This window comes from Muntiacus reevesi, chromosome 2 (genome assembly GCF_963930625.1).
Source record: "Muntiacus reevesi chromosome 2, mMunRee1.1, whole genome shotgun sequence".
NCBI classification, from domain to species: domain Eukaryota; kingdom Metazoa; phylum Chordata; class Mammalia; order Artiodactyla; family Cervidae; genus Muntiacus; species Muntiacus reevesi.
This window is the reverse complement of record NC_089250.1, coordinates 122,068,364-122,082,373: the sequence shown is the minus strand read 5'-3', so window position 1 is coordinate 122,082,373 and position 14,010 is coordinate 122,068,364. Positions and strand designations below refer to the sequence as shown.

The 14,010-nt window shown below is 45.5% G+C and overlaps 1 protein-coding gene across 4 annotated transcripts in view; it reads right to left on the bottom strand.

Moving 5' to 3' along the window:
* Positions 1–14,010, bottom strand: part of WDFY4 (WDFY family member 4) — a 247,190-nt gene that overhangs the window by 31,945 nt on the left and 201,235 nt on the right. For all 4 annotated transcript variants that reach the window (XM_065919941.1, XM_065919942.1, XM_065919943.1 and 1 more), the window contains 4 exons: positions 4,765–4,807; positions 3,543–3,662; positions 1,588–1,705; positions 505–614 (listed from right to left, as the gene is read on the bottom strand). In XM_065919941.1, coding sequence (XP_065776013.1) covers positions 505–614; positions 1,588–1,705; positions 3,543–3,662; positions 4,765–4,807 — 391 coding nt within the window. The remainder of the gene's footprint in view (positions 1–504; positions 615–1,587; positions 1,706–3,542; positions 3,663–4,764; positions 4,808–14,010) is intronic.

Sequence of the window (14,010 nt, the reverse complement as noted above, 5' to 3'; positions counted from 1 at the left end):
TTTATGGGTAGGCAACTTGGTGAGTTTCCTTCTCCAGTTTAGCTGTTCACTTAAGTATTAAAAATAATTTGTTTGTCCTTTTAAGCCTTCAAACTTGTACTTAGCATGTTTTTATGCATTCTGACATCACAAGTGATATTCTTTTTATTCTTCCTTCTTTGTGTTTATTTTTCTAACCTTTGACTACCTACCTTACCTGCAAGGAAGTCTTCAAGCTTCCTGTTTCTCCTTTCCCACTAAAACCTATTTATGTTGAGTATGTTTCCCCCATATCTGATTCCTTATTTTTCAGGTTTTTTGATGAGACTGTTGGGTAGACATGGTGGTGTGTCTGTGAAGAGTAGCTTGACTCAGCTGGATGGTCCAGAGTCCTGGAACCAGCGGCAAGTGAGAATCATGGGCTCAAGGCTGGATTTCTAGCAGGGGGATCCCTGCCTCATCCAAGCCTAGCTCTTAGTCTGCAAGAGCTAGCTCTGTGTGTGTGTAGGGGAGCAGGGTACTCACCTGCAGAGAGCAGAAGGCCTGGGTGAAGGGCGGCATCCGGACCAGATAGGAGGCGACAATGATGGCTGAGGAATAGTGAGTGCAGTAGTGGCACTGGACGGTCATGTCTCCTGCAATGAAAGCACATGGCTGGGTTGCATCCCCACCTGTGGCCTGCCCACCCCTCCCATCTCCCCCAACAAGCTTGAGTATCAGTCCTGCACATCGCGGGGGTCCTGGGGGGTGGGCAGGGGCCTTCAGGGCAGTGTGGAATGCAGAACCTCAGCCTGCTGAGAACCTGCTCACCAAAGGCAGGGCTTCGGGGCTGAGTGAGCCTTCTGAAACGGGCTGCCTCCGGCACATGAGGTAATCATTTACGGCTCACAGATAGATGTTCCTTATTTTAGTAGTTTCGTGTTTTATTTCAAAGTGTTTGAGAAAACCAGTATAGCTGGCATCAAATATATGACAGAAAATTTTCTCTTTAAAATACATCCATTGAAGTGTAAAAGGTGAACAGATCTAAAGAAAAACAGTAAGGCGCCAAGAGTGCAGCTGGCCTGTGAAGGGAGTAAAATTGGCAAGGGAATGTGGGAATGAACAGGATTTGGGAACTAGGTTCTAGAACCAGATGAATGCAGGCTCCATAATTTAGAGGCTACGACCTTGAGTGAATTGCTTGAAGTCTGAGTTCCAATTTCCTTCTCTTTAAAATGGACCATTGTATGTATGAATGCAGGCTGGTCTGCACGCAGAAAGGGCTGAACGGATGTCATTTCCCCGCCCCTGGGAATGGAGGTGTTTAAGCACTTTGGCAGCACAGTTCTCAGTTCTGATTTCCTGTTGGAATCACCCGGAGTGCACCCCATCACAGACTTATTTAAATCAGGATTTCCAGGGGTGGGACTCAGACATTAACATTTTTAACGAGTTTCTTGAGTGATTCTCACAGGCAACCAGGGTGCAGACTGCTGGATTTGGGAGTTCTCTATCCTAATATAATTGTCTGTAGGCTAGATGACACCTAAATCATTATCAACTCTCACTTCAAGGCATTCAGATAAAGAGCATTGCAGAAAAAAAATCAAGCTGGGATCTACTCACCTTCAGTCTTCTCAACCTCTTTAAACCTCTGGATGAATTTCAGCTTCCTTTCCTTGGTCTGAGCTCCCATGGGCTTAGAAAGATCACGGTAAGTCTTGGGATTCATCAGGTTCAATGTCTAGAAGGTAAATGTGCAACTGGCGTTAACTCCCCTGGACCCTCTTGTGCCCCCGCGAGACTGCAGGAGCCACGGTCTTTAGTTTTATGGTTCTCTTTATTGGTTTATTGTCGTTCGCTCTGACCCCCCTCCTCTGGTGATTAGCAGGCCTGGTAGGGTTTTATGGCCCCACAGCCAGTGATCCACAAAGACTTAATAGGGGAGAGATGGGAAATGAGAGGAGGGGAAGATTGATTTCACACTGAACTCTTCCAAGTTGACCCAAATCAGAACATCGCCACCAGTTACCCAAGAGACTTTCAAAAGAATTCCTGTTGTCAATGGATACTTGGCTTCTGCCCTCGCTGAGCAGTTTGTGGTTCAGGGTTCTTGCTTAGACTCAAACTGATTTTGTAGGCAGTCAGAAGTCGTCTGTTTGGGGAGGAAATGAGAGCAATGGCCTCGTGTTTTGGGAGGCACCTCCCTTCTGGGGTGGTGAAAGCAGTCCTGGTGCCCCTTCCCCTGCCCTTGGAATACACAACAGTAGCACCATGAAGAGTTTTCAGGGCTGGGTGTCCTTTGAGTTTTCATGTCTTTATAGAAGGAGGTGTTTCTTTACACACCTCTTCCTTTCCACCTGTAGTGAATCATCAGTTTTCCTGGGGAGGCAGGGCCTGCCACCATGGCTGGTGAGAAAAGGGAGCAGGAGTGAAGCTCCTGAGACCCCTTGAGAGACAGCAGCACGGAAACCCGCTCAGCTATAGCTGATGCTGTAGCCACATCTCCAAATTCTCCAAAAGATATTGGAATACCAGCTTTTTAGAAGAAATCTCCCAATTTTTAAACACTGATAAGAAATTAAACTTTAATACAGGATATGGGCTAATCAAAATGGGCTGGGGACCCACCCATTTGTAATATGTGAGTTTAAGCTAGGATTGCCAAGTTTCTTTTCTGAAACACCTTGGCCCCAGATGATCGAGCAATGAGAAGCAATGTATGGCTTGTGAGAAAAGGTTTGCTGTGTTGTGTCTCAAATTGGGATGGGAGCTCACAAAAGACTGAGGCCCCTTTCCCAAATTCTGGGGTGAGCTCTCTAAACAGCTTGAGGCGGCACTGACCAGGGCTTATCTGTAGTGCACCCAGACACCTCCGGTCATTTACATACACAGCCCCACAAGTCTCCTGATGGCCAGAGCCCAGGCAGTCAGGACACTGCTCCGTAGCCTGGTTGTCCCCCAGGGACATCACCTTGGCCAAACTTGTCACTTTTCTGCTCCTCCCTCCTCTGCCTGCTGAGGTCCAGGGACAGAGGGCAAAAGAGCGATGATCCAGTCTTACCATCAGCCTCCATTAGGGCTACATGTCTCGGTCCAGATCCAGAGTGATAGCATCACCTCCACATATCATCATCTCAGTTACTGAAGTCAGGTTGCAGGGGAGGAGTCTGTTCTCACTGTGTGTCTGTGTCTCTTGCTGTCTCCTTCTCTCTCTCCCCCTCCCTCCCTCTCCCTCTCTACATATTGGTTCTAGGAACACATCTTATGCCCCTCTTCACTTGACAGACCAGTGTTGCCCATGGCAGTATCTCAGCAGATGGGTATCTCTTGCCTTCATGGTAGCAGTGAGCCAGGAAACCCTCTGGGGCACATGTCAGCTACTGTCCTAGTCATGTGGAGCTGGGACAGGGAACCAGGCACCCAGACTCCAAAGGCCAGGTGAGGGGCCAAGCCTGGAGCAGCCCTTAGGCCCAGGTGGACTGAGCCCATCGCAGAGGCTCTGCATGACTGCAGGTGCTCTGGTCATCAGGGTCAAAAAAGTCACAGGACACCTGTATACCAACCACGTGAACACCTACCTGTGAGGTGTAGTCAGCCAGGACCCAGGGGAACACTGGATACTGCATGTAGTCATTGTAGGTCCTCCCAGCCAGGGTGTTGAGGTACATGAGATACTCAAAGTTGCTGATGTCTCTTTTCTGCCAGAACAGACAAAGTGGGGATAAACCTAACAGGTTTCCTCCTGAGAACCACAGGGGTCTAACTCCCAGACCTGTGCAGGAGGCCCTAGCTGTGTAGGTGGGAACCTTGTGCCTGGAGCCGGGGCAACTTGGGGAGGCCACACTAATTGCAAGATGAGTTGAAGCAAATATAGTCAGGAAGCAAAGTTTACTAGGACAAAAAACACAGCTCAGAGGTCCAAGCTGAGGCTAAAGCATTCTTTTGTGTTAACTGTTGGGTGATACTCAAAAATTGATTAAAATATATAGCACAAATATCAGACCTTCTTACTGCTGACTGCTTTATGATTGAAAATATAAGCTGGGGGGTTCTTTGCAGTCACCAGGAAAGAGGCCCTTACCAACAGGCTCAATGATCTGCTTTCTTGGGAACTTGAACTTTCTTTCTTCTGACTCTGCCAGTTAGGATACTCTGTGTTCTTAGGGCGCTCTGTTTCAAGATGTATAGTCATGAATGGAGCCAGGGACTATATTTGGGAAAAATTCACCAAGGTCACCTGGCTCATGAGCAGCCAGTAGAGACATCATCTCTGATGGGACCTGCATGTTGTGGTCTCTCCTTTCCTTGGCCTGCTCCTTGGGAAAGGATTTTGGACATGAGTGACCAAGATTTACTTTCCTGTTGCCATGGGCTCTGTATGGCTGTCTTTCTTGGGATCCTTTCCTTCCACTGAGAGCCCAAGGCAGAGTGTCAGTTCATCCAGGCTGGGAGCCACATATGACTTCCCAGGAAGTGAAGTGAAAGCTGTGCCTTCCTGAGTTGTATGTTCATTTATACATATGTGTACACCTTCATGGATGGAGCATGTGTGTGCACATAGAGCTTATGTACGTGCACACACACGCTCATACTAACTCCCCAGCTCTGACTCAAGAATCGCCTTTTGTCACTGAGATCACTTCAGGGAAATGCTTGAGACATTTTAACAAATTAATAAAACAAGATCCCTCCTGATTCACCAGTGTGCCTTCTCTCTTCATCCCTGGGGCCTGAGCTATTTGCTGATTTGCTTTCCTGAGGGTTTCCTTGAACCCACAGTGTTCTGAGGGGTCACTGTACCTGCCACTTCTGCAGCATGGTCTTGTCGGAGCTGGGGTACCTCCTGTGGGACAGAAAATGATGGTGGTGACCAAATGTCTCAAGGTATAAATGGAAGGAGAGGTGGAACTTCCTGGGCCTTTGTGGGGTTGGGGCATCCAGAATGGCCATCAACTTCCCAGAGCAGCAAGATTATTTCCCAAGCTCTTCTTGCTCCCACACTGCCCTATTGAAAGATGGGTTCTTGCCATTCCCCTTGCTATTAAATGATTCCAGAATACACTGCTGCCTGAAGCATGGCGCCTGGAGAAGTCCCAGGGCCATGCAAGAGCAAGTTTGGGGTCTCACGCTCTACACTGGATTTCCCATAACCACAGCTTGGCCTTCTTTGCCCATGTGAACAAAACACATGTGGCTACAGTATATTATTTGTGAATATAATATACTGACACGTGGATGTATGGCTAAAGTGCAGACGATACAGAAAGTCATGAGGTATAAAACAATAGTCTGCAAACTACTGTTCCCACACAAGAGACATCTATAGTTAATTTCCAAAAGAGTTTTAGCCATATGGCAGTCTATTTGCTACACAGTTTAAAATGAATTGTTCTTGGTATGTGGGATCATCTTATCCACGCGGGTCTCCACCCTGCTCCTGGAGGTGTCCACATTGTCCTGTGGCCACAGTAGCTGGGCAGCCTGGCACAGAGGGATGGGACCTGGTGAGGGCCTCCTCCGTGCTGGGCTTGGTCTTCACGAATGATGTTTGTTTTATCACCTTTGGACATCAATCTATGTGACTTATGAGACTTAAATCTTGTAATGATTTCATGATTTGAATCTCTGAATGTATCCACGAGATACATTTTCGGCAGCAGGACTACTCAGCTAAAAAGTAGCTTGATAATATGAGAATTATCAAGTGTGCTACATGTCGCCAAACTGTCCTCTTAGGAAGGTGTACCGATTTATATGACCACATATATAATTAAGAAACACAAATCAAACCAAGGAAACATCATTTTAAGCTACGTGGTAGGGATGAGTATGAAAGTGTATAGGATGCAGTGTTGGGGAGGGCGTGGGAAGGAACCTCTCCATGTAACATGCTGCTTCTGCTCAGCTGCTGCTACTGCTGCTAAGTCGCTTCAGTCGTGTCTGACTCTGTGCGACCCCATAGACGGCAGCCCACCAGGCTCCCCTGTCCCTGGGATTCTCCAGGCAAGAATACTGGAGTGGGTTGCCATTTCCTTCTCCAATGCATGAAAGTGAAAAGTGAAAGTGAAGTCACTCAGTCATGTCCGACTCACCGACCCCATGGACTGCAGCCTACCAGGCTCTTCTGTCCATGGGATTTTCCAGGCAAGAGTACTGGAGTGGGGTGCCATTGCCTTCTCCTGCTCAGCAAGAATGTATAAATCCCAGTTCCTTGGCCTCTGGGGTTCTGTGGTTCCTTTTCCAGTTCTATTTCTTTCCTCCTCTGTTTCCCTGAGATGCCCCTTCTACTCCCCAAACCAGGTTTTCGTTCCGGATGTTCCTCCAAACCAGATCAAGATCCGCCACTCTCTAGCCATGACCTCTGCCTCAGTCCTGTTCAGGTACCCATGGACTCTGCTCCCACATGCATCCCACAGGGACGTTCAGCCCACAGGGACTGCACCTTCATGTGACAAGGCCTGGTGCCCGAGTGCCACAGCAGGCCTGCACCTCTTCATCTTTGCATCACAGCACTGCTGTGATGTCTGTCCAGGCTCCCCAACCTTCCTCATTCAATACCTTCCTTGGCAGATTTTCTATAAACAGAAAGCAACTCCCTTGCTGGGATTCACCTCTTCCCGCCAATAGAGAAATCATCATTTCAGTCCATTTTATTCAGGCAAACAGTGACAACAGCAAACAGACAAAACATGGTCACATTTATTGCATTAGCTTGCAAAGACTCAAGTGGAGACAAGCTTTTCTATGCAGTCTATAAACCTGAAGCCCCCAGTTTCAGTAAACTTTGAAGGCTATAAATGAGGACAGAGCCCAGGCTGGAGACAGTGAAGATCTCGACCTTGAAAAGAATGTGTTCTGAGCCTTTCTGAGGATGTGGGGCTGAGCCTCAAGGGTGTGGAGTTAGTAGGGCAAAGCCTGCTGAACTTGGTACTTTATTTTAGAAATCTGACAGTGGAAGAGGACTAGGGGAGCAAAAGTCCAGGAAAAGAGAGGGCCTCTGTTTTTCCTCTTTCAGAAAAAGTTCTAGAATTTTGCCTGTGGTCTTTTGTGACATTGCCATCATGTGGAATGGTGTGCAGAAGATAAAGGCAATTTACCATCCTACTCCTCATTTCACCGGCTATGAGCTGCAAGGAAGATCCATCATTTCCTTACCATCAAAAAAAGACAACATTACCAGCAGTACCCAGAAACTCATCTAACCAAAGGTGAGTTCTCTCTGAAAGATTTCTTTTTTCAAAAAATCATGTTCATCTGAAGGCCGTTATAGAACTTTCGTAATGGTCCGTTTGAATTTTATGAATATCTTGTCATTAAAGTACTTCTTTCAGAATTGGTACTACCCCATAATTATAGCATAAGCCGTAGATTAAACAAGATGCCAGAGATCAATCTTGGCTTTCTAAAGCCCATCTAAGGTTGGAGGGAGCCCACAAGGGAAAAAGCATCAGCTTTGGGGTCACTAGAACCTGGGTTCAAATTCTGCCCCTACCACTTGCTTGCTCTGAACTGCTGTTACCTTGTCCTTCAAACACGGCTGACCCAGCAGTGCTGGGGAGCAAGTGTGGCCATGGGTCTGGGACAGGTCAGCACAGGTGTGGGCACAGAGCTCCCTCAGTGGGTATAGTTCTAGTGGATGTTGATGTTATCCTAGAGCAGGATTGATTCTTTTTTACTCTGGGAGGAAGAACAGTGTGGAAAGTGAGTAAAGACTTGTTTCTGGTCAAGACCTGCCTTGTTCTGCCAATACCATTCTGAAAGCTCTTAGAATAATTGTGTCACCTGTGAATCAGATCTCCTGCTCTGCCAACTCAGGGTTTGCCATGGAGTCTATGGGGCAAGAGTCGAGGCCTTCAGGCCACCTAGGATGGAGTTGAGAAGAATGGAAGAGTTTAAAGTCACTGAGGCCTAGGTAGGTCATTCTGCTTAATCTTAAGGTTAAGCCTAGCATGGTGGGCTCACAGAGGACCTCTTACCATCTCACCCTTACCCCAAGACAGGTGTCTAAACTCCTCTGGAAGACTTCCATAGATGGGACACTAACTTCAAGTAGAACTTTGTGGCTGGTCAACAGCTAGGCTGGGTTCAAATTCTTTCCTCTTTTGAGAGTGACTTTTACCTGTGCTGTTTCACTTTAATCAAATCTGTGTCCGTGAAGCCCTAGAAGTGGTCGAAGCTTGAGTACTGCTGCCATGTGGTATTGGGGCATTCTCTACCCCAGAACCCCAGTGCCCATGGCTTGCCTCACTGTCTTGCCTTTGACTCCACTCCCTTTAGTCCAGCTCCACCTGACTGGCACCTCCCCTCTACTCTGAGCCTGTCTCTCAGAATGAGCCAGAGGCATAGCCCAGGAACTCACATCTCTCCTAGGGAGGCTGGTAGAGAAGCCTGCCAGCGACCTTCAGTGGGTAGGCTAGCCCAGGCCAGAATGGTCTCTGCCAATGGACTCATCTGGCTGGAGGCTACACCCTCTCAGCCCAGGAAAGGATGGGATCTGAGGTGTCCCTGCCTGTCCTTCTCACCTCTGGGATTAGAAGGCTATGGCTAGTCCTTAGACACTAAGAAAATAACCAGGGAGAACCTACAGGGAAACTGGGCCTCCAGAGCTGAAGTAGACATATTTAAGAAGACTGATGCCTCTCCAAATTCTCCTGTGTCTTTTCTATTCACAAAACAGTTATGAGGCCATGGTGAAATAGGTTAGTGAGTAACTAAGAGGTGTCAAGAAAATACAATCCACAATGAGAAGAAAACTCACTCATCTTGTCAAACTGGAAGTGTGTCTACTAATGGTTTGGGCTGTGTGTGAGGCCAGCATCTTTTGCCTGGGTGTGGCTCTGGAGGAGCATGCTGGGGAAGCCATCTGTGGGGTGGGCAGAGTTTTCGGCGAGAAGCTGAGAGACTGCTAATAGAAATAGACTCCGTCCTCATTTTCCTTTCTCAGAAGCAAACTTGGGTTTAGTCTAGTTTTCAAATCTAGATTGTAGGTCAATGCCTGCATACTCAGTTGCTCACTTGTGTCCAACTCTCTGCAACCTCATGGACGGAAGCCCACAAGGCTCCTCTGTCCATGGAATTTTCCAGGCAAGAATACTAGAGTGGGTTGCTATTTCCTACTCCAGGGAATCTTCCTAACCAGGGATTGAACCTGCATCTCTTGTATCTCCTGCATTGGCAGGCAGTTTCTTTACCATTGTGCTTCCCTGTAGGTCAATAGAAATCTAGTAATAGATAGGCATTCTTGGAAAATAGAGATATCCTCCTGAATTAAAGGATATTGATCCCTTTTATTGTAACTTCCTGTCTTAACATGTATAAATCTATTATTAAAACAATAATAATATTTGTCTATTGCATTAGAAACTGTAAAGATTTTTGTTTGTTGTCTAATTTTCACAAGGACTCATTGAGATAGCCAGGATCTCTTCACACATCTTCAGGTGTGAAAATGAAGGTGGGGTAAGAGATGATGTGCAGACTAGGGAACTTCACTAGGGTTTGCTAGAGCCTAGTGCAGGCACCCACGAGTGTCCAGCATACCAGGCTTTGCAGAGCACCTATTGGACCATATCTTGACCACACCTTGACTCCAGGCCCTGACTCTGAAGACAACTGCGCTCCTCCGAAGAGGAAAAGAAAACAAAAGCAAAAACCACCACCACAACAAAAAACCTCCCAAAATGACAACAAAAATCTTTGTTCTGGCTGGATTAGAGGGCAGTTACCTGATTGTCAAATTGAGTATATTTGGAAGTTAAAAATGAACATTAGCAAAATTACTGAATTATTATTGCACAACTATGCTGCAAACCTGATGCTGCTGATGCATGAAAAGTCTGGGGGTTTATATAACTTCAAATTACCTCTAGATGCTGAAACCGAGTGGCTCTGATTTTTACAAAGTTTTACATATCCGCATTTTAAAAGGTATTTATCTGAACAAGCGGTACCTAATCAAGAGTACAAGCTTTTACACCACAAAGGAAACCATAAACAAAACGAAAAGACAGCCTAAGGAATGGGAAAAAATGTTTGCAAACAGTGCAACCAATAAGGGCTTAATTTACAAAACACACAAACAGCTCATACAACTCGACAACAACAACAACAACAAAAACCCCAAACAACCCAACTTAAAAACGGGCAGAAGACTTTCATAGACATTTCTCCAAAAGAGACATACAGATGGCCAACAGGCACATAAAACGATTCTCAACATCGCTAATTATAAGAGAAGTGAAAATCAAAACTACAATGAGATACATCACACCAGTCAGAGTGGCCATCATTAGAAGTCTACAAATAACAAATGCTGGAAAGGATGTGAAGAAAAGAGAACCCTCTTACACTGTTGGTGGGAATGTAAATTGGTACAGCCACCATGGAAAACAGTAAGGCGGTTCCTCAAAATACTAAAAATAAGTTGCCATATGATCCAGCTATTCTATTCTTGGGCATGTACCCAGACAAAATTGTAATTCAAAAAGACAGATGGACCCTTATGTTCAGAGCAGCACCATTTGCAATAGCCAAGACAAGGAATCTAAATGTCTATTGACAGAGGAATGAATGAAGATGTAGGATATATTTTATATTTACACAATGGAATCGCACTTAGCCACAAAAAGAATGTAATGATGCCATTTGCAGCAACATGGATGGACCTAGAGATTATCATACTAAGTGAAATGTCAGAAAGAGAAAGACAAACACTGTGATATCACTCACATATGGAATCTAAGACACGATCCAAATCAGCATATCTACAAAACAGAAAGAGACTCACAATATAGAAAGCAGAGTTTGGTTGCCAAGGTAGGGGTGGTGGGGAGCTGGTAGGGGAGGAAAGGAATGGGAGTGTGGAGTTAGCAGAAGCAAACTATTATCTATGGAATGAATAAGCAACAAGGTTCCACTGTATAGCTCAGAGAACTATATTCAATATTCTATGACAAACCATAATGGAAAAGAGTATGAAAAAGAATATATTAATATATGTGTGTTATTTGTTGTTGTTTAGTCACTAAGTTGTGTGCGACTCTTGTGACTCCATGGACTGTAGCCCTCTAGTCTCCTCTGTCCATAGGATTTCCCAAGCAAGAATATTGGAGTGGGTTGCCATTTCCTTCTCCAGGGGATCTTCCCGAGCCAGGGATCAAACTTGTGTCCCTGCACTGGCAGGAAGATTCTTTTACCACTGAGCCACCTGGGAAGCCATATGTGTGTGCATATATGTATGTATGTGTACATAACTGATTCACTTTTCTGTACAGAAGAAATTAACACAACATTGTAAATCAACTATAGTTCAATAAAATTTTTAAAAATTAAAATTAATGTATTGCTTTTATATATTTTCTCCCTTAAAATATTAATTTTATTTTTGTTTGTTTTATAACTTTCAGATTACTTATTTTCTAATTTAAATTATATGTTTTTAGAAAATTCTAATTAGAAATGCACTAAGTTTTAGAAGTTCAGGTAACTTTTAATTTTCTAGTCATCTTCATTTGCTCACTATGTTAAATCCATTTATTATCTAAATTAAATGATCAATTTTATTTCATTTTGGATAGATATTAGTATTCACATATTTAAGAAGTTTTATAGTTAACTATATTTCTAACTTAATGGCTTATCATATTTTTATTTTTTAATTTGAACTTTTTCATTTTCCTTTTTCATACCTTCCAAAATGTTCATTGCTTGGGTTAATTTTGTATTTCAAATGATTTATTTGAAAATTATTTCATTTATTTTTTAATTCAATCTGGGTAATACAGTTTAGAGTATTTTTATATTTTTGTTTCTATATATGCATTTTCTAATTTTCCTATAATGTTATTTTATTATTTGCAAAATAATTTTAACATTTAACCTTTTTGCCAAATAAATAAACAAACAGATAAGACATCCTCTCAAAAACCAAAGAGTAGAAAGAAATACTGAGGCAAATTACAAGGAAGTCGAATGATATTTCATGATCCACAGTAAGATATCTGTCCCTTCGAAGCGGCCAGCGTGGCTCTTTCCCTTCTGTTAGCAATGTGCACTTCCGGCGGTCGCCATGGAAAGCAGCTGTCCTGTACTGTAATCCCCAGGGCATTGCTGGGGAAACCAGGAGGAAGCCCTGTACAAGCCCCTGGGGCCCCAGACCCTGTCCTGGAGACACTTTCAGCCCTGCCTTCCTTGCAGGCTGCTGCCAAGATTATTGAAATTAACACCAGGTCTCTTGTTGCCAGGTGACAAAGTTTCACAGTCGAGGAGGAAGAACTGGGACAACAGGGTAAGCATTCCTCTGGTGGCACTTATTTTACTTTAATTCTGCCAAACAAAAGCTCTTTAAACTCTTTTTCTCTCCTCCTCTAAGCAAGCAACTTTGGAAATGCAGGCTTCCCTGGCATGCTTTACTTACAAACCCCAGATGCCAGCTGATTCATTACAAAGAAGGGGAGGAAGCCAGCCCGAGCCCCAGGCAGGGAGGGCACCTTGCTGGCGTCCTCAGGCCCTAGGCCATGGACAAGCTTGGGAGGTTAGTGTGGGGATCCGTGGGCCTTTGGGGTCACCTCGACGATCTTTCAAAGTCTGAGTCCCCTTGAGTGTTGCTTCCTGCTCCACAAGCGGGTGGAGACGAGTGTGTGTACTACTCTCACCCGGCCAATCACCCCTCTAAGGAAACTCTCAGTCTGGAGGCTGGAGCCTGTGAAGGGAACCTGCTGACTGCTGACTGTGCTGGGGTTTAGAGCACAGTCTGTCTTTTGAGAAGTCTAGAGGCAGACCCTGTCTTTGAGTGATCCTGAACCCCGGAACCCACAAACACGTGGTTGAGTCTCAGGCTGGGGTGGGCTGTGTAAGAAGGTACTCAGCATGGAACACACTAGACTACACACTTCTCGTCCCTATTTCTACCGCAGACAAAGGTAAGTGCTGTTACTTTGAGTCTCTGGGAGTTTGGATGAGCTACTTAGCCTCTCTGAGCCTCAGGTGCCATATCTATCCAGTGGAGATCACAATCAATAAATACATCAGGCAGGTGTAAGAATTATAGTGTCTGTAAAATGCCTGGCCTGTGGAGTAATTTGAAGGAGGCGGTCAATATGGTGCTGTTGGGTGAATTTATCAGCATTATTTGCATCATAAAGGTGCTAGGAACCAGATTACCATTCACTGAGTACCCTTTAACATACAATCACTTAGCATACAGTCATCACCGCAATTTTCACAAAAACCTGCAATTTTCTAACCCATTTTGCAGATTAGTAAACTGAGCTCACGATTAAAATCAGATTGTCAGTGAGGGTAGGGATGGAGCCCAGTTCTACTGGCCTCCAAGCTTCCACATTCCCCTTCAAGGTATCTCACAGCTTCACAGGTGGGCAGGTTTATAGCAAAGGCTTTCTCAATGCTGGGGGTTGTCCTACAGCAGATGGGGGTACCACACAGGGGTGCCTGCCAGTGCACACTGCTGGGGTATACCTGAATCTGCACCATGTCCACTCCTCAGCAAGTTCTCACTGGGGCCAGATGGGGCGTGGTGCAGAAAAAATGCAAGTATCACTGGACACTTGAGAACTGCCCCCAACTCTGGGATCCTGGTTGAGGTGTGAGGCACTGTGCCTCAGAGGAGCTGTCTCTCTGGCTTTCAGATGGAGTAACCCAAAGTCTGCCCCTGGGAGGCAGGAATGCCCCAGCAAGGAAGGATGCTGGGCTGCGGGGTCTGGATCAGGTTTCTACCCAGTTGGAATCCTGGTGTCCTGGCTCTCCTGTCATCAGTCATGTGGTCCTGTCCAGCCATCGCTCCTCTCTGCATCCCGTCCCCCACAGTCACAACAAAGGTCTTCATGGTCCTCACTCACCCTTACCTCGCCCTTCAGAAGCATCACTTTTATAATTCTATTTACAGAAGTGGAGGCTGAAGCTCAGCGAGGCTCCTGAGACTGTCTAGGGTCACAGGATGGCATCTGGGGAGCTGGGTGGCAACGCATGTGGATCTAAGGGCCCTGCACTTTTCTCCCTGCCAAGCTGCTTCTCTGAGGCCAGTTTCTT